General features: G+C 49.7%; 1 protein-coding gene across 2 annotated transcripts in view; it reads left to right on the top strand.

The window, feature by feature from the left end:
* ABCB10 (ATP binding cassette subfamily B member 10) overlaps positions 1-19,267 on the top strand; it is a 43,442-nt gene that overhangs the window by 19,139 nt on the left and 5,036 nt on the right. For both annotated transcript variants that reach the window (XM_089311846.1, XM_051820937.3), the window contains exons 7-11: positions 2,603-2,698; positions 5,199-5,408; positions 6,387-6,466; positions 9,498-9,678; positions 17,873-17,916. In XM_089311846.1, coding sequence (XP_089167972.1) covers positions 2,603-2,698; positions 5,199-5,408; positions 6,387-6,466; positions 9,498-9,678; positions 17,873-17,916 — 611 coding nt within the window. The remainder of the gene's footprint in view (positions 1-2,602; positions 2,699-5,198; positions 5,409-6,386; positions 6,467-9,497; positions 9,679-17,872; positions 17,917-19,267) is intronic.

Consider the following 19,267-nt stretch of genomic DNA (forward strand, 5'->3'; position numbering starts at 1 on the left):
TTTGTGTGTGTTGTTTTTTTGTTTTTTGTTTTTGTTTTGTTTTTTTTTTTTTTGACAGGCAGAGTGGACAGTGAGAGAGAAAGGGAGAAAGGGAGAAAGGTCTTCCTTTTGCCATTGGTTCACCCTCCAATGGCGCCGCAGCTGGAGCGCTGCGGCCGGTGCACTGCGCTGATCTGAAGGCAGGAGCCAGGTACTTCTCCTGGTCTCCCATGGGGTGCAGGGCCCAAGCACTTAGACCATCCTCCACTGCACTCCCTGGCCACAGCAGAGAGCTGGCCTGGAAAAGGGGCAACCGGGACAGAATCCGGTGCCCCGACCTGGACTAGAACCCGGTGTGCCGGCGCTGCAAGGCGGAGGATTAGCCTATTTAGCCGCAGCGCTGGCCCTGCTGTTAAGTTTTAAGAATTCTTTGTTCAAAGGTTCTCCTTGATGTGTGATGGGGTTATGTCCTGATGAATCATTAGTAAGTGGAAAATGTCATCAGGTGAAATGCATTTAATACACTTAACCTACCAAATGTCATAGCTCAGCAATACAGCACGTTGTAGATATTGGTTATTTCTCCTGCTGATCATGTGACTAACTGGGACTTGAGGCTCCTGCCGTTGCCCAGTGAGAGGGTAACATAGTGCAAATCACTAGCCCAGGAAGAGGCCAACACTCAAAATTCAATATATGGTTTCTAATGAAAGGATATTGTTTTCATACCATCACAAAGTTAAAAAAAAAAAAATCTAGCTCAAACCATGTCACAGAATGTGTATTTTGGATGCTGGTTGTTTACCAGATGCGTCTTATGAATATCGTTTCCCAGTGTGTATCTCGTCTTGTCATTCTCTTGAAAATGTCTTTTGCAGGGCAGAAATGGTTAATTTTAATGAAGTCTGGCTTATCACTTCTCTCTTTCATTGACTATGCCTTTGGTGTTACATCTAAGAAGTCATTGCCAAATTCCAGGTCAACTACATTTTCTCCTGTATTATCTTCTAGGAGTCCATAGTTATGCATTTTACATGTAGGTCTGACTCTTTGTAATTTAATTTTTGTGAAAGGTGTAAAGTCTGTCTAGATTTACTTTTTTGCATGTGGATATTGATTGTTAACAGAAACATTTGTTGGAAAGACAACAAATGTATTGTCATTGTACCTGCATTGCCTTGTCTTTGCTTCTTTGTCAAAGATCGTTAACTATATTTGTGTAGGTCTGATTTTCACTAATGCATTTTTTAATTCCAAGCTGAGGTTTTAGTTGTATATCTTGCATATATCCATAGACCATAGAAAGAACATTTGAATTGCAGTTTTTCAGCATCCTTAACTGAGGAAATGTTACGAATATTTATCCTCATATTTGACATAGATCATTGTACTTGGACTGTCAGTCAGTAATTAAGTCATAGTTCAGAAGTGACTCACAGGGCAGGCACTTGCCCGGGTGGTCAAGATGCTGGTTCAGATGTCTTCATCCCACACTGGAGTGCTGGGTTCAGAGCCTTTCTCTGCTCCTGCCTCCAGCTTACTGATAACGCAGACCCTGAGAGGAAGAGACAAGGGCTCAGGGAACTGAGTTCCTGTCACCCATATAGGAGGCCTGGATTAACTTCCTGGCACCTGCCTCTGGCCTGTCCCAGCCTTAGTTGTTGTAGGCATTTGGTGAGTGAACTACCAGATGGGAGTTCTCTGTCTCTCTCAAATATTTTTGATTTTTCTCAGAAAATAGATTGGTAGAATAATTACCAGTGCAAATTCCTTTTTGGTTTTTAGCCTATGTGAAAGTTATATTCAGGGGATGGCACTACGGCGCAGCGGGTAAAGCTGCAGCATGCAGGGCCGGTATCCCATATGGGCGCTGGTTAGAGTCCAGCTGCTCCACTTCTGATCCAGCTCTCTACTATGGCCTGGGAAAGCAGTAGAAGATGGCACAAGTCCTTGAGCCCTTGCATCCCTGTGAGGGACCTGAAAGAAGCTCCCGGCTTCAGATAGGTACAGTCTGGCCGTTGTGGCCATCTAGAGTGAACCAGCAGATAGAAGACCTCCCTCCCTCCCTCTCTCTCTCTGCCTCTGTCTCTGTCTCTCTTTAACTCTGCCTTTCAAATGAATAAATAAATCTGAAAAGAAAAAGTTATTTTCATTGAGTACCTAAAATTAAATACTGAATAATAAAATAAAATAAATAAATAAAATAATAAAATAAAATAAATACTGAAGTATTTTATGTTCCCTTTAATTATGGGATAAGTGTTATATTTCATTAATATTGCCATTTTTTAACTAGGAAGACTTCCTCTATAGCATTATAATTTTCATTCAGTGATTAAGTAGTGTGACTCTATGTATTTCCAAATTCCTTGATCAAGCATTCACTCCTTATTAGAAACCAATAAACTTGAAAGAGGAGATGTGAAAAGGAAACTAGAGAATGAGACAGAGGACATTGTGAAAATGAATTCCCAGGCAACTTCCTAAACTACTTTTTTAAAAATAACAGATTTTCTGTTGAATTCACATTTTTGTCACTACTCCCAGGGAACTGAGAGGGGCCAACAGCTGCTCCTTGGAGCAGGTGATGGGCCTGTGTGTGGATGCTGCTTCTCTTCCTCAGGTCTGAGCTCTTTCTACTCGGAGCTGATGAAAGGACTGGGCGCAGGGGGGCGCCTCTGGGAGCTCATGGAGAGAGAGCCCAAGCTGCCTTTTAATGGTAAGTCTGAGATGCGATGATTCTTCTCTACGCGGACTAAATAAATCTGGCTTTGCACAGTGAGACCAGTTCCTTGCCCTGCCTTAAAGGATGAGCCGCAGGTACATGGTCCCTGTGCAGGGCAAGGAAGGGTCTGCCTTCCTATGGGAAAGTGGTGAGGGGGTAGGGCAGCTTCCAGGGTGCTACCACAGGCCCGAGATGTCCCTGGAAGCATGGTGGCTGACCACATTGTATCTGCCCGCTCGCTGTTCACTTCCCTGCCCGTTGACTGTCACCAATAGTAGGATAAAAGCAAGTATGGCCAAGGGTACAAACAAGAAGGGCTTTGGTCAGTCCACCAGACTAACATTCCATAGAGATTCTGATAGTCCTATGGAGTACCAGGTGAGAGGAAGGAGGGATCATACGTATAAAAGTAAGTGGCATTTGGGGATAGGTGGAGGATGCTGATACTAAATGTCTAGAACCTTCTCCTCTCTTATCAGTGACTCCCCTGGCACGGTGGGCCCAGGGCCAGCCAGCTGATGTTCATGAGAAGTGGCTGTGAGGAGTGAACCACTCCCAATTACTCACTGACTCCCAGGACATTGTTGGTTAGCTCCAGGTCAGTAAGTGAAAGCCTGACAGACTGTAGGAAGAAGCCAGCTGAGAAAGGCTCAGCAGCATCCCCCACGTCCGCAGCAGGTTAACACCAGGCCAGAACAGACCTCTGACGCCCGTCTGCTCCCATGGCTAGGGAGCAGCACTCCGCTGCTCATCACATTCTTTCTTCCTTCCTTTCTTTTTTTGCCAAGAGGCTTTCTCCATTTTATTTCTTTGGGAAAGGAACACGAAGTCTTTCTGTCACATATGGTAGAGATATATATTTTTATATATATATTTACATAATTTCTTTTGTGGACATCTCAAAGCTGAGACTGTCATATTTTCTATTTTGTTGTCCTACTAATGCCTTCTCTCCTCCCAGGCCCTGTGGCCCGGGCCCAGGCTCTGGGGCAAGTGCAGTGAAGGGTGAAGGGAACAGGCAGTAGTCGCCAGGGCGGCCTCCTCCCCAGCCCAGAGACGTGGTGAGGACCACCCAGCAGGGGCTGTGCATGACTGAGAGGCCACGCTCGAGGCGGGATGGGGTCCAGGCTTTCTTCTCATCGCCTTGTTGCGGGGTGGGAGTGCTGGCACCCACTGCGGCCCGGGCTCGCGCAGCAGCCATTCCAGCTATTGGTTGCACTGCTACGTCCCCACGTAGGTCAGTTGCAGCTGCTTCTGGTGCTCGCTGACCTCTTCCTTCTCCTCCGAGGAGCACACGTGGTGCTCCTCGGCGAAGCTGGCACCTGGCGCTCCCGGGCACAACAGGCTTCAAGGCGGATGGCCGTACTGGCGGCTCTGAGCACTGGTCTAGCTTGCCAGAGGTGGCCAGGAGCTTGGGTGGGTGGCTGGGCTCACGGTACTGTGACGGGGCCTTGTCACTGCCCCCGCTGCTGCCCACCACATTGCCCCAGACATCAGTGTGGTCACTGCCTCTCAGTCGCCATTGAGGTAGAGGGAGGTGGCAAGAGCCTTGTCTTCTGAGGGGAAGCGGCCTGGCCTCTCCCTGCCGGCCCTGCTAATGCAGGGAAACCGCCCTGGCTGCTGCCACCCCGTGCGGGTACCTGCGCTCTGCAGGGTGAACTCCTGGGCATGGGCCACCCCACTGCCCACACTACTCATGTCAGGTAGGGGTCTGGGGGCCCAGGCTCAGAGGTCCGTGGGGCAAAGGCCAGGAGGGGAATCCTGGTCATGGTCGGCACGCACAGGCAGTGTTGCGAGCTTCGCCATGGCTAAGCCAGGGTGTGCTTTCCAGGGGGGTAGAGGGCCGACAGGTCCTCAAGCCTGGGTCCCTCTGAGGCTCGGACTGCATGGGCCATGTGCGTCCCTCTCGCAGTCGGGACTCAGCCCAAACCAACCGTGCAACTTGGCAGGAGCCGACTGAGCCACCCCGGCCTGCGGTGTTCTTTGCGAAATGGGAGGAACGAAGGACCTACCTCATGGAGCTGCCACGTGCCAGGCGCCCCGAGACGGCGGGCCACATTCTTTCAAAACATTTGTTTAGTGTAGAAAACTTAAACTCTGGACGAAGAGAACTATGCGGAACAGTAGGATAGGGAGGAGACCTTTGGGTTTGAAACTGGACCACTGTGCTCCAAGGGTGATCTAAAGTACGTGTGAGCTGGGGGCGAGTTGTCTGTGGTCTTTATTATAAAATGGAGTCTTAACGTCTGTTCCTCAGGGCTGCAAGGATCAAGTGCCCCAGGTGTGTGTGGTACCTTGTACACGGCAGGGGCAGAGTAGGCACACTGTGAGTATTCAGGCCTGTGCTCGCTTCCTGGCATGCCACTTAGAGCTCCCACCCCAGGACTCACTCTGCTGGATTCCTCCATCCACGGTTGGAGGAGCAGGAGAACCGAGTTGAGCTGTGGGTTTGGTAGTTTGCTTTAAGTAATTCGTATTCCATCTTGTGTTTCAGAGGGCGTCGTTTTAAAAGAGAAAAGCTTCCAGGGTGCTTTGGAGTTTAAGAATGTGCATTTTGCCTACCCGGCTCGCCCGGAGGTGCCCATATTTCAGGATTTCAGCCTGTCCATCCCAGCAGGATCTGTCACAGCCCTGGTTGGCTCAAGTGGCTCTGGCAAATCCACAGTGGTTTCCCTCCTACTGAGGCTGTATGACCCCATTTCTGGTAAGTGGTTCACCCAGGGGTGGGCAGAGCCACTTTCCTCTACCTGTGCAAATCCAGACGCATGGAGTCATCACCTGTCTTAAAATGTCATTTATTGGTGTTTCCCTCTGGAAGCACTGTCTCGATTCACTGTTTATTTGTCAGGAAATCTGAGGTAAAAGAAAATTCTAGTCAGGTGGACGCGAATGAAATCAAAATATTGAGTCTGGAATTCCTTCGTCATGTTGCCTACATCAAGAATGGAGCTTATACTTATACTTGTATTTCTGCCGTGTGTACTCTGTGGAGCACTTGTGCTTTTAATCAAAGAGTTCAAGTTTTTGCCAGTTTGAAGAAGTGCCCCGCTGGGTTGTATGATTCCACAGCACCAGGAAGGCAAGACATTTCTTATGCTGTCACTGTTGTCGTCACTAAGCACTGTTGAACACCTTCATTGTATGGAACCAAACCTGCTAGTGACGTCAGAGAGTTAGCGTATGATTCTTTTTTTTAATTAATTAATTTATTTTTTGACAGGCAGAGTGGACAGTGAGAGAGAGAGACAGAGAGAAAGGTCTTCCTTTTGCCATTGGTTCACCCCCCAATGGCCGCCACGGCCGGCACGATGCAGCCGATGCACCGTGCTGATCCGATGCCAGGAGCCAGGTGCTTCTGGTCTCCCATGGGGTGCAGGGCCCAAGTACTTGGGCCATCCTCCACTGCACTCCCTGGCCACAGCACAGAGAGCTGGCCTGGAAGAGGGGCAACTGGGACAGAATCCGGCGCCCCGACCGGGACTAGAACCTGGTGTGCCGGCGCCGCTAGGAGGAGGATTAGCCTAGTGAGCCGCGGCGCCGGGCTTAGCGTATGATTCTTTAAAAGCAGGTGGGACCAATCTTTAAAAGCCGAGTCCGGAGTTTTCCCATTGGATTCTTCCTGTGTTTACCCTGATCACCGGCCCTGTGACACCCCGTGACTGTTTCCTTTCCTCTCTACAAGGAGCTATCAGTCTCGATGGCCATGACATCCGTCAGCTAAATCCAGGCTGGCTGAGGTCCAAGATTGGGACAGTGAGTCAGGTAAGAAAAGAAGTCTTTATTTTTGTTTCACTTTTTTTAAAAAATTAGCTTTTGTCATTTGCTATTTCCTTGGCTTTGAATCTCTTGAGAGAGAAGAAATGGAAGCTTTCCAGATATATTTAACTAATTTCACATGGCAGGTTGTTTAGGCTTGTAATGGGCTGTGATTTCCTGAAGACTTCAAGCACTTAACCAGTTGAAGCACTGACTTTGTATCCAAACCCTGGGGCTGACATTACCTTGTAATGCAGAGGAAATGGTAGAAGCTTCTGTTGGCTCATGCTCAGTTCCCATCTTCATTACCAGCCCCAGTCTACTGTCTCAGGGATAAACAAGCCAGGACGATGGCGCGAACCAGAGTCCCCTTGCGAAGAAGCTGCAGATTGCAAAGTGGAATATGAATGTAATGTGCTCTCATTAATGACCGTTTTCATAAGGCCATTTGGAGCAGGAACATTTGCCATGCCTGTTTTTACTGCTATTCCCAAGCTATGTGCACAGCACACAAACCTGAACCCCACCTCCCTGTGAGCCTCTCCCTGTAATGAGTTCCCCTCCCCCCATGCCCTACCCCTACCCTCCTCCTGACCCTCACTCCCCAGACGGGGCTGTGAGGGGAGTACTCAGCCATGTAAGATCAGGTCATATGATTATGGATGGGGAAAAGAAGTGGGAAGTTTGCCTTCTTTTGAGGGCTACTCTACAGAGCTCTATAAAAATGTGCTCCCATCTGGTTTGTGTGTGTTTCAAAAAGTAATGGATGAAGATGCATTCCTCCTTTGTCCTTAGTGGAAGGCAGGTTGCACATTTACTGTGATGGTCCTCCCTGGAGGGTGCCACGTGGGCATTTGCCACAGGGTCTCATTTCTCCTGTTTATGATAATATTTGAGCCTTATTATTATTATTATTATTTGAAAGGCAGAGTTACAGAGGGAGAAAGGGAGAGACAGAGAGAGAGAGGTCTTTTATCTGCTGGTTCATTCGCCACATGGCAGCAATATCCAGGGCTGGGCCAGGAGCTTCTTCCAGATCTCCCATGTGGGTGCAGGGGCCCAAGCACTTGGGCTGTCCATCACTGCTTTCCCAGGTGCATTAGCAAGAAGCTGGATCAGAAGTGGAGCAACCAGGACAGGAACCAGCACCCATATGGGATGCCAGCATCGCAGGCGGTGACTTTACTTGCTTTGCCACAGCACTGGCCCCGCCCCCCTTTTTTTTTTTTTTTTTTTTTTTTTTTTTGACAGGCAGAGTGGACAGTGAGAGAGACAGAGAGAAAGGTCTTCCTTTGCCATTGGTTCACCCTCCAATGGCCGCCGCGACCGGTGCACCACACTGATCCGAAGGCAGGAGCCAGGTACTTCTCCTGGTCTCCCATGGGGTGCAGGGCCCAAGGACTTGGGCCATCCTCCACTGCCTCCACTGCACTCCCTGGCCACAGCAGAGAGCTGGCCTGGAAGAGGGGCAACCAGGACAGAATCTGGCACCCTGACCGGGACTAGAACCCGGTATACTTTTTTTTAAGATTTATTTATGGCCGGCGCAGTGGCTCACTAGGCTAATCTTCCACCTGTGGCGCCGGCACACCGGGTTCTAGTCCCGGTCAGGGCGCCAGATTCTGTTCCAGTTACCCCTCTTCCAGGCCAGCTCTCTGCTGTGGCCTGGGAGTGCAGTGGAGGATGGCCCAAGTGCTTGGGCCCTGTACCCACATGGGAGACCAGGAGAAGCACCTGGCTCCTGCCTTCGGATCAGTGCGGTGCGCTGGCCGCAGCATGCCAGCTGCGGTGGCCATTGGAGGGTGAACCAACGGCAAAATGAAGACCTTTCTCTCTGTCTCTCTCTCTCACTGTCCACTCTGCCTGTCAAAAAAAAAAAAAAAAAAGTATACTGGATGAATTTATAGAGAGTGAGGAATTAGAACCAAGAAAATCTCTTTTCGGGGCCAGCGCTGTGGCACAGTGGGTAAAGCCCTGGCCCTGAAGCACTGGCATCCCATATGGACGCCGGTTCGAGACCCAGCTGCTCCACTTCCGATCCAGCTCTCTGCTGTGGCCTGGGAAAGCAGATGATGGCTCAAGTCCTTGGGCCTCTGAGAGACCCAGAAGAAGCTCCTGGCTTTGGATTAGCGCAGCTCTGGCCATTTCGGCCAATTAGAGAAGTGAACCATCAGATGGAAGATCTCTCTGCCTGTCCTCTCTCTGTGTGTAACTCTGACTTTCAAATAAATAAATCTAAAAAAAAAAAAAAAAAGAAAATCTCTTTTCTTTGGGAGCTCCTGAGTAATTCTGTAGATGTAAGTATTATGCTATATGCCCCATTGCACTTATTAGGTGTGTTTGGTTTTTTAATTTGAAAGGCAGAGCAACAGAGTGACAGGGAGAGACAGAGATCTTCCATCCACTGTTTTACTTCCCAAATGCCCACAGCAGCCAGGTTTACACTAGGCAAAGCTAGCAGCCCGAATCTCCATCTGGGTCTCCACATGGATCGGAAGGACCCAAGCACTTGGGCTGACATCCTCTGCCTTCCCAGGCACATTAGCAGGAGCTGGTCTGAAAGCGGAGCAGCCGGGACTCAAACCAGCACTCGCGCGTGGGGTGTTGCAGGTGACATGTTGGTGTTGTAGGTGGCAGCTCAGTCTGCCGTTCCCCAACGCTGGACCCGATGAGGCCTGTCTGAAGTCTGTTTCTTTTTCCTTCAATTTTCATTCTTATTTATTTGAAAGACAGAAAGATATCATCTGCTCTTTCACTCCCCAAATGCCCACAACAGCTAGGACTAGGCCAGGCCAAAGCCAGGACCTGGGAACGCAATCTGTGTGTGTGCTGGGATCCAGGTCCTTGGGTGATCACCTGCATCAGCAGGAAGCTTGGATTGGGAGCAGAGCCGAAACTCGAACCCAGGGCACTCTGATGCGGAATGTGGGTCTAATGGGGGTATTCACGTACCTGGGAAAGTGGTGATACCGCTAGGCCAAACACTGACCCCTGAAATCTCTTGAATTTCATGGTAATTGATTTTCTCCAATTTTAGGAGCCAATTTTGTTTTCTTGCTCCATCGCCGAGAACATTGCTTATGGTGCCGACAGCCCTTCCTCAGTGACTGCTGCGCAGGTGGAGAGAGTGGCTGCACTGGCCAATGCAGCCTCGTTCATTCAGAATTTCCCCCAGGGGTTTGACACTGTGGTCGGAGAAAAGGGTGTTCTCCTTTCAGGTGGGTTCTCCTACTGTTCTGTAGCAAATTTCTGGGCACTAAGAAACTCTCCAAGGATTTCCAGACTGCATTAATATTTGCTGAGTAGGATTTGCCATTACAGTTTATGAAAAGAGCCTCACCACTTTCTGAAATGTCTGACGTGTGGATAATTTCAGTTTTATTTCCTGCTTCAAAGGTGTTCCAGAAATTCCACTGAGTAGTACTTAACCTCAGCAGGCTTGTTTTCCTTTTTAAAAATGATTTATTTATTTGTTCATTTGAGAGGCAGAGAGAAAAAACATGCAGGTTGCTTCTGTTAACCAAGATGAAGAGAGCAGAGGTTCTTGTCTTCATTCAAGAAAGAATTCAGGCATGAGACAGAGGAGTAGCTGTAAGCAAGGAAGCAGCTGTAGTGGGGAAGGGCATGCATCAGAATGGATGGGCACTCTGCAGAAGGAATCAGAGAGGGTGACTAGCCACGCACACTGGGGTAAGCAAGGTTACATCTTTTATCTTTTTTTTAAAAAAGATTTATTTATTTGAAAGACAGAGTTGTAGAGAGGCAGAGAGAGAGAGAGATCTTCCATCCACTGGTTCACTCCCTAGATGGCCACAATGGCTGGAGCTGCAGCAGTCTGAAGCCAGGTGCCAGAAGCTTCCTCCAGGTCTCCCATGTCGGTGCAAGGGCCCAAGCACCCGGACCATCTTCCACTGCTTTTCCAGGCCATAGCAGAGCTGGATTGGAAGTGGAGCAGCCAAGACTCAAATCGGTGCCCACATGGGATGCCAGCACTGCAGGCGGTGGCTTTACCCACTACGCCTCAGAGCTGGCCCGTGAAGGTCACATACTTTAATGGAGAGAATACACCTGCCAGGCCAGGCAGGCAGGTGGGCATCTGAGGAGATACTGAGAGTCAGTCTGTATTCAGTCTGGGGCTTACAAGGGAACGAGGTCCAGGTCCAGTTCTTCTGCCTTTGTCCTTCTCCCTCTCCTTCTTCTCCTGAACAGAGTTTGCTGGGTGTGAAATAGGTAAAATTCCTCTCAAGGCTTTATTGCCCATTGTTCCCAGCCTGGTTAGCCCACCTGTCCCCATGCAGAGGAGGTTCCCCTGGGGTACCTTCTTTAGGGGAAGACTGTGACCACCTGTAAAGTTATGGGGTATGGACAGGACTTTGTAGTATAAAGTACTAGGTGAGGCTGGCACTGTGGCACAGCAGGTAAAGCTACCGTCTACAGTGCTGACATCCCATATGGGTGCCAGTTTGAGTCCCAGCTGCTCCACTTCCAATCTGGCTCTCTGCTATGGCCTGGGAAAGCAGTAGAAAATGGCCAAAGTCCTTGGGCTCCTGCACCCTGCATGGGAGACCTAGTGGAAGCTCCTGGCTCCCGGCTTCAGATTGGCACAGCTCCAGCCATTGAAGCCAATTGGGAAGTGAACCAGCAGATGGAAGACCTCTCTCTCTCTCTCTCTCTCTCTCTCTCTGCCTTTCCTCCTCTCTCTCTGTAACTCTGGCTTTCAAATAAATAAAAATATCTTAAAAAAAAATACTGCTCAGCTTCCAAGGCGTGTTTCCAAGCCTGCTACATTCCTATCCACAGGTGCTTTGTTTTCCTTAGGCCCCTCTTACACACAAAGGCTAATTTCCAACTTTCTAAGCTAACATTCCTCCCTCAAGAGAAGTTACCCGTAGTCTTAGGGGCTAGAGTAGGTGAAGGTCTAATTTGTGTATCTTCTAAAAGGAGGTACTGCTGCTTATGGATGATCTGCTGTTGCTCTCTGTCCTATGCTGTTTGAGGTTGGCTCTGGTAAAGATCGTCCTGCATGGCCCAGAGGACTTGTCATATCATCCAGCGGGGTAGGCTGGAAGCCCTATCCCATGACCATCTGGAGCCGAATGGCTTGCATTCTGTTGGAGGCAAAACCAACAAGAGCATTGAAGACACATGACCCAAAGAGCAGCAGTAAGGGCATGGAAGCTTTAGTGCCAAGGAAGGGCAACAGCCAGTATTCCCATGACCGGATGTTAGGTGAAAAATCCCAGCTTTGATCAGCCTGGTCCTGGAATTACGTGGCCTTCCCCAAGAAAGGATGGCCATGTACCTGTGCAGTCTGATTCACTTGAAGGCAGCATTCTTCCTGGAGCGTGGCACAGACACCCCATGGGCAGCAGTTAGCATGTCTAGGGTCTGCCTGTTTTGCAGGGCTGACTTTAGCCACCCTAGCACAGGGGCCCTCGTTGTGACAGCTTTTAACTGGGCAAAGGCTGTGTTTGGTTTTCTCCCAAAGGAGGGGCCCTGCTCTGGCTTGCTCTTGAGAGCCTAATGCAGAACCTGATCCAGGAGCTTCGCTCTCTCTCTCTAATATCTAGGGATCTACAGCCCAATAATCTGAGAAATGCTGGAACTGTCTGAAGGGCTGTAGGAGTAGGAATTTGCTCTGTGGCCTGTATCCTCTCTAGAGCTAGTCTTCTCTCCCCAGGGGTGAGGACAGTCCCGAAATAATCAACTTCCTGGAGCACTAGCTGTGCTTTCTCCTTGGATGCCCAGTAGCCACATGCTGTTAAGGGTGTTAAATGCCCAAAACTCTGGTTTTAGGCCTCACACATACTTGGCCAGGCCTTAAAGCCCACCTGATTACTATTAAGCCTAAAACCACCTCCTGTTCCTCTTTGCCTTTAAATGCATTAGCAAACGGGGAATAAAGTAGCAGCTAACTTGGACAGTTCTGCACAGGGTTTCAGAGTCATTCTGCACCCATTTTGGGCTTGTGGAGGACTTGCTTATCTGTTCCCCAACCTGAAGACTCTTGTCTTGGGCATTTAACTAATACTCTTTACTTCATAGCAGGATGTGGCTACTGGGCAGCCAAGGAGAAAGCACACTGGGCCTCCAGGAAGTTAATGATTTCGGGACTGTCCTCGCACACAGAGACTAATTTCTAACTTCCTGCCTACCACTTCCATCCACTGGTTCACTTCCCAAATGCTCATAACTGCTAACACGGGGCCAGGCTCAGCCGGGAACCTGGAACTCAATCCAGGTCTCCCACCTGGGTGGCAGGAGTCCTGTTCCTTAAAGCCAGGTTCTGCTTTAGCAGGAGCTAGAATGAGGAGCCAGAGCCAGGTGTTCAACTCAGGTACTCAAATGTGGGACACGGGTGTCCTAGACACGGGGCCAAACAGCCTCCAAGTTTTTCCTCTCTGAGAGAAGGTATGTGTTGCAACCCACGATCTAGAAAATAAGACAGCTACATGTTGTCCAAGGAGGCAGGGATTGTGCATCTGAAACAAAACTAAAGCTGAAAGAATTCTTTATTCCTCCATTTGTATATAATGTATTAAGTCAGAGGTTGACAAACTTTTTCTGTACTACGTTTTATAGGTCATATAATATCTGTCACATATTATTCTGTGTGTGTGTGTGTGTGTGTGTGTGTGTGTAACAACTCTAGCCTGAGGGCTGTGCACAAACAGGCTGTGCTTGGGATCTGGCCTGCAGGCATAGTCCTTGGATGGGACCTACAGCTTCGAGGGGAGTCAGCATCTGTGGGGAGCAACTGGGAGCAACTCGGACTAGACTGAGTTACTGGAATTAAGACTTATTCTATGCATCTGCTCTCCCACAATATGGCGCTGGGAGAGGAGAAAACAGCTTCTACCCAGCTGCCTCTCACCAACTTGACAAACTGTAGGACCTGCTCCTGATTGGAGGAGAGCAGCGTACTCGGCATGTGGGCAGCCGAGTTGGGATTGGTGGAAGAGGACTATAAAGGAGGAGAGAGACAATATGCACCAGGAACACCTGAGGAACACCTGTGCAGCCCCCGAGAGAGCCGGCCGGCGGTGTGCCGCTCCCCCGCGGAAGTGGGGAATGTGGCAGGGGGAACCGCCCTTCCACGGAGGTGGAAGGGACGGTAGCCAACCCGGGAAGAACCAGCAGCAAACCCGGGGAGGGCCGAGCAGACGAAAGAACAGCGCAGGGTCCTGTGTCGTTCCTCCACGAAGAGGAGGAGCGACATAATGGTGCCGTGACTCGGATACGAAGCCTAGGCAGGGTTTAGTGTCATTCCTCCACGAAGAGGGGGAGCGACAAGCATCCCTGTGATAGCGGACAGAATCTGGCAGACAGTAGCACATACGGGTGCCACTTGTTTTTCATCAGAAAGGCAGAGTGACAGAGAGATCTTCCATCACTGTTTTGCTCCCAAATTGATCCCAAGGAAGCCAGGAACTTGAGACACTTATCTGAGTCTCCCATTTGGATCTCAGGGGCCCAGTTACTTGGGCTATCTGTGCTGCTTTCCAAGGCATATTAGCAGGGAGCTGGATCAGAAGCAGAGCACCTGAGACTCCAACCGGTGCTCCTATGGGATGCTAGCATTGCAAGCGGCAGCTAAACCCACTGCACCACAACGCCGGCCCCCAGGGACCTTGTTTCAGGAGGAAAAGAGAAGACTGAGTTTGTATTGCTGTAGAGAACAGATGGGAGACCAATGAGTAGAACTTCAAGGAAGAGAAACTTTTGGTTGAAGACATATTTTTTTTTTCATTACAAGTATTAAAATGTGTTTACTTCTGTGGGAAATAAGCCTACCTGAGACCACCTACCCACCACAGGATAGACTCAGAAACATGAAGGAAGCAAAAAGCGAGTGGTGACTGGCCAGTCCTTTACATCTGTCATGCAAAATTTCCCCTCCCCTAGTTTGAGCAACTCCTGGAGGCACAACCTGAACACACACAACAGTGCAAGGGGAGGGGGAGTTAATGAGGCTTGAGTATAGCTGGGCAGGTAAAAAGGGGAGGGGGAGGTTACACTGTGGTTACTTAGTTGAAACTGTTAGGAAGTTAGAAATCAGCCTATGTGTGAGTGAGGGCCTGAAACCAAAAGTTTCTTCCAAAAGGAAATTAACAGCCTTGGAAGCAAGCACTCAGAAGCCGTCCAGTACCTTACACTACAAAGCCCTGCCCATTCCCCGGTACTCCTGGGTGTGGGATTCCCCAAGAAAACCCCAGCTTCTGCTGCACAACACTGGGCAATCAGATTTTCTCAGCCTTCTTCCAAGGAGGGGGTAGCATCTGCCCAGGTGCCAGATGGGGCTGCCCAGTCTGATAATACTAGGTAGTAAAACCCTGGAAGGAATTTTCCCTAATTCACACTCAGCAAATCCTCTCTCCAGGAAGAGGGAAGATAGGGAAGGAGAAATGCTGAGGAACCGACCCATCGCCTTAGAAACCCAGTCTAAGTGTACCTAGGCTGTCCCTCTCAGGTCCGTTCAGACGGGCACCCCACCCATTAAACCTAGCTGCCTTGTTTACCACTCATCTCTGTCTCACATCAGAATTCTTTCTTGCATGAAGACAAGAACCCATTTCTCTCATCTCTGCTAAGTGAGCTCACCAGTTGTTTTGTTTTGTGGGTTTTTTTTTTTTTTTGAAAGATTTATTGATTTATTTGAAAGTAAGAGTTACACAGAGAGGGAAGGAGAGGCAGAAAGAGAGAGAGGTCTTCCATCTGCTGGTTCACTTCCCAAATGGCCACAACGGCTGGAGCTGCTAATCCAAAGCCAGGAGCCAGGAACTTCTTCTGGGTCTCCCACATGGGTGCAGGGGCCCAAGGACTTGGGTCATCTTCTACTGCTTTTCCACACCATAGCAGAGAGCTGGATTAGAAGTGGAGCAGGGTCTCCCACATGGGTGCAGGGGCCCAAGGACTTGGGTCATCTTCTACTGCTTTTCCACACCATAGCAGAGAGCTGGATTAGAAGTGGAGCAGGCCGGCGCCGCGGCTCACTAGGCTAATCCTCTGCCTTGCGGCGCCGGCACACCGGGTTCTAGTCCCGGTCGGGGCGCCGGATTCTATCCCAGTTGCCCCTCTTCCAGGCCAGCTCTCTGCTGTGGCCAGGGAGTGCAGTGGAGGATGGCCCAAGTGCTTGGGCCCTGCACCCCATGGGAGACCAGGATAAGTACCTGGCTCCTGCCATCGGATCAGTGCGGTGCACGGGCCGCAGCGTACCGACCGCAGCGTGCCGGCCGCGGCGGCCATTGGAGGGTGAACCAACGGCAAAGGAAGACCTTTCTCTCTGTCTCTCTCTCTCACTGTCCACTCTGCCTGTCAAAAAAAAAAAAAAAAAAAGTGGAGCAGCCAGGACTCGAACCAGCACCCACATGGGATGCCGGCACTGCAGGCAGTAGCTTTCCCTGCTACACGACAGCTCTGGCCCCAGTGTTTTGTGTTTTTAACTGAGCCCCCTTTGCTGTTGGAGACTAGACCCTGGCGTCATGGCTGTACTTAGGCTAAGCTAAGTTCTTATAAAAACACACTATTGGTTTACTTTTAACACTCGTGAGCTGTCAAGCCCCATGTGTCTGGAAATGTTTGAGCAGAGTGAAGGTTGCCAGGGTGGACTAGGGTAAGAGTACTTTCCAACTCCGAACTTTTTGCTTGAAGTTAGACCACAGGAAAACGTAAACCAAAAAGGTTTTGAGTTTATTGTGTGCATTTTTTTAACTACAGGCAGTAGATGAATAGATGGTTATGGTTTTGGTTTTGGTCATTTTGGGACATTCTGTGAGTAGAACTACGCATTGCTAGGTAAAAATGAACAGCTACTGTGTTAGGTTTTAGGATTTTAGGGTTCAAAGAAGGAGAAGAGGCGGCTAGTTAGGGAACACTTTATTTTGGGGGCACAGAATTGGAGGGTAAAGAGAGCCTGCCTGGACAGAGGACAGGGGTTTGAAGCCAGGCTTCATTCCGTCTGAGCAGCAGGCAGAGTCCCTCCCTAAGCTGCTTGTTGTGGAGGTGCAGAGCGCCACAGGGACCCTGATAAGGTGGGTGCGGGGGCGTGCAGAAGGGCTCTTACAGTGCACTGGCTTAGCAGTTTGGAATGTCCCCAGGAGAGGGGCTTCCCTGCGCCAGCAACATTCCAGCAGCCCTTACATCATCTACCTGCACCCCGTTTCATCAGGTCCGGGGGTTCAGGCCCAGTGTTCTCACCTGCTGTATCTCTGAAACAGGGCAGAAAGCCAGTTGAAGCTGCTTGTGGCAAAACTGCTGAGCCCTGCCTGAGGGGGGGTGGTCTCCCAAGCGAGAGCTCACATTCTGTGTGCCCTGCCCTGTAGGGGACTCTGCAGCTGCATTTCCGAACCAGAGAAGCAAAGCTCCCGCCTGTGCTTGCTTTCTGAGAGGAAGCGAGGACACAGAACAGCAGAGGCCCTGTGTGCTGCTTGGTCTGGGCAGGCGCACAGCACAGCACAGCCATCTGCTGACCTGCCAGAGGGCCAGAAGGAAAGGGCTGCCTCCCGAGAGCTGCACAGCGCTGGCGAAATGGGAACTTCAGCCAAGAAGCAGGGTCAGCCAATAAGGTCACCCAAAAAGGAAGGCTTTTCATCACCCAGAGTGGCTCTTGGGTTTTATAAAACAGCCTAAGTCGGGAGGAGCGGGCCCTCAGAGACTTTCTGAGGGTGACTCGTGTCCCGTGGAGGAAAGGGAAGGGGGCAGTGTGAGACAGAGCTGGTAGGGGCAGCAGCACAGCCTTCGCTGTCCCCTGTCCTGCCAGCTGCCCTGCCACCTCCAGTTTGTTCCCTTGCTTCTCGTAGAATTTGAGGGGGAAGTAGAGGGCCTCTCTGCGACCTCATGTCACACACAACACGCTGTTTGTGCCTCTAGTGGGGGAAGTACAGCAGTGCAGTGGCACATCCCGGCATCGCTGGCGCGCCTTGCTCCCAGGCGCTCAAGCACCAGTGTGTGAACTTCAGGTCCTTGAGCTTCTGGTTTCCTCGCGACGCTGGCTGTTCCATTAGCGAGGAAGTGTGTGTGTGGTTGAAAGGGTAGCCCTCGTGCTGTGTAGGTCCAGATCTGGGCTCTGCTGCTTGCTTGCTGGGAGACCCTGGACGTGTTATTTTGTGCTTCAGTTGTTCATCCTCAAAGGGGGAATGATCGTAGGGTCTACCTCATAGGATTTCTGTCAATATCAAATGAATAATGCATGTGATGCATTTAGAAAATGTCAATAAATGAGAGCTATGATAATTATTACCAATTTTGAGATTGATGAGGAGACAATATATTTGAAAAGTAGGTTACTGTTTCACCATCTAGCTCAACTAAGGCTAACTAGGAGAATTTCCCCTTAAGTAGCCACATGGCTTATTAGCAAAGCCTCTTACCAGTCAGTTTTGTTAAGGCCTTCTTTTCTTTTGTTTTTCTCAGGTGGGCAGAAACAGCGGATTGCAATTGCCCGTGCTCTGCTTAAGGTAAGCCTAAGCCAGTTGGCTGGGTTGAGGTTGTTTTTGTTTTGTTTTGTTTGTATTGTTTTAAATTAGGAACCTTGTAATTTGTAATTTACTATTTTTCTTCTTTCTTTGGATGGGGATGGTAAAGATATGGTTGACAGTTATGGTGAAAGAGAAGTTGGCAGTTCCCTTGGGTACATGTTCTCCAAATTTAACAAATTTTTTTTCTTTCTTCCTTTATTCTTTTTCTTTCCTTTCTCTCTCTCTTCTTTTTTGAGATTTATTTATTTGAAAGGCAGAGTTGCAGAGGGCGAGAGATCTTCCATCCACAGGTTCATTCCCCAAATGGCCAGGCAAGGCCAAAGCCAGGAGCCTGGAACTGCATCCAGGTCCCCCACGTGGGTGGCAGGGGCCTAAGCGCTTGGCCATCTCTGCTGTTTTCCCAGGTGCACTAGCAGGGAGCTGAGTCAGAAGTGGAGTACAAGGACTCCACCTGGTAGGCATGTGGGGTGCTAACTTTGCAGGCTGCAGCATAGCCTGCTGCACCACAGGGCTGGCCCCAGCGAGTGTTTGTTAGGAATCATGAGCCCCGGAATGTGCTAGAGCTGCAGAGGGAAGGAAGTGTAACACGGGGCCTCCCATCAGAAAGCATACAACCTACGGAAACAGTGACTGTCACTCAAAATGGCAAACCAGTGCCATGTCTGTATCGTCTGCAGTCAGCCACTCAGTTGAATGACTAGGACAGACTTAACATCTAAGCCAGGCTCCTAAGGGAGGGAAGAGCCATTTTAGCTGAAAGTTACCTATTTTTAAAGAAATGAAAGGCTTCCCCTTGTCTCTTCTGGGTTGTAGGTTATTTAAAAATAAGAAACACTGTTGGGGCCTGAGCCATGGTGTAGCAAGTAAAGCTGCCACCTGCAGTGCCGGCATCCCATATGGGCACCGGTTCCAGTCCTGGCTGCTCCACTTCCGATCCAGCTCTCTGCTATAGCCTGGGAAAGCAGTGGAAGATGGCCCCAAGTCCTTGGGCCCCTGCACCCACGTGGAAGACTCAGAAAAAGCTTCTGGCTCCTGGCTTCAAATTGGCCCAGCTCCAGCCATTGTGGCCATCTGGGGAGTTGAACCAGTGGATGGAAGATCAATTCCCTCCCTCCCTCCCTCCTTCCTTCTCTCTCTCTCTGCCTGTCACCCTGCCTTTCAAATAAAAATAAATAAATAAATATATAAGCAACACTGTTGAAGCATAGTTTATACATCATAATATTCTCTCATTTTTAAATGTATTTTTCGGTGACTTTAGCAAATTTACAGAGCTGGCTTATACACAATTTCAGAGTATTTCTGTCATCTCAAAAAGATCCCTCATGCT

This window comes from Oryctolagus cuniculus, chromosome 13, assembly GCF_051225735.1.
Source record: "Oryctolagus cuniculus isolate XC-2025 breed Fujian yellow rabbit chromosome 13, ASM5122573v1, whole genome shotgun sequence".
Classification (NCBI taxonomy): Eukaryota; Metazoa; Chordata; class Mammalia; order Lagomorpha; family Leporidae; genus Oryctolagus; species Oryctolagus cuniculus.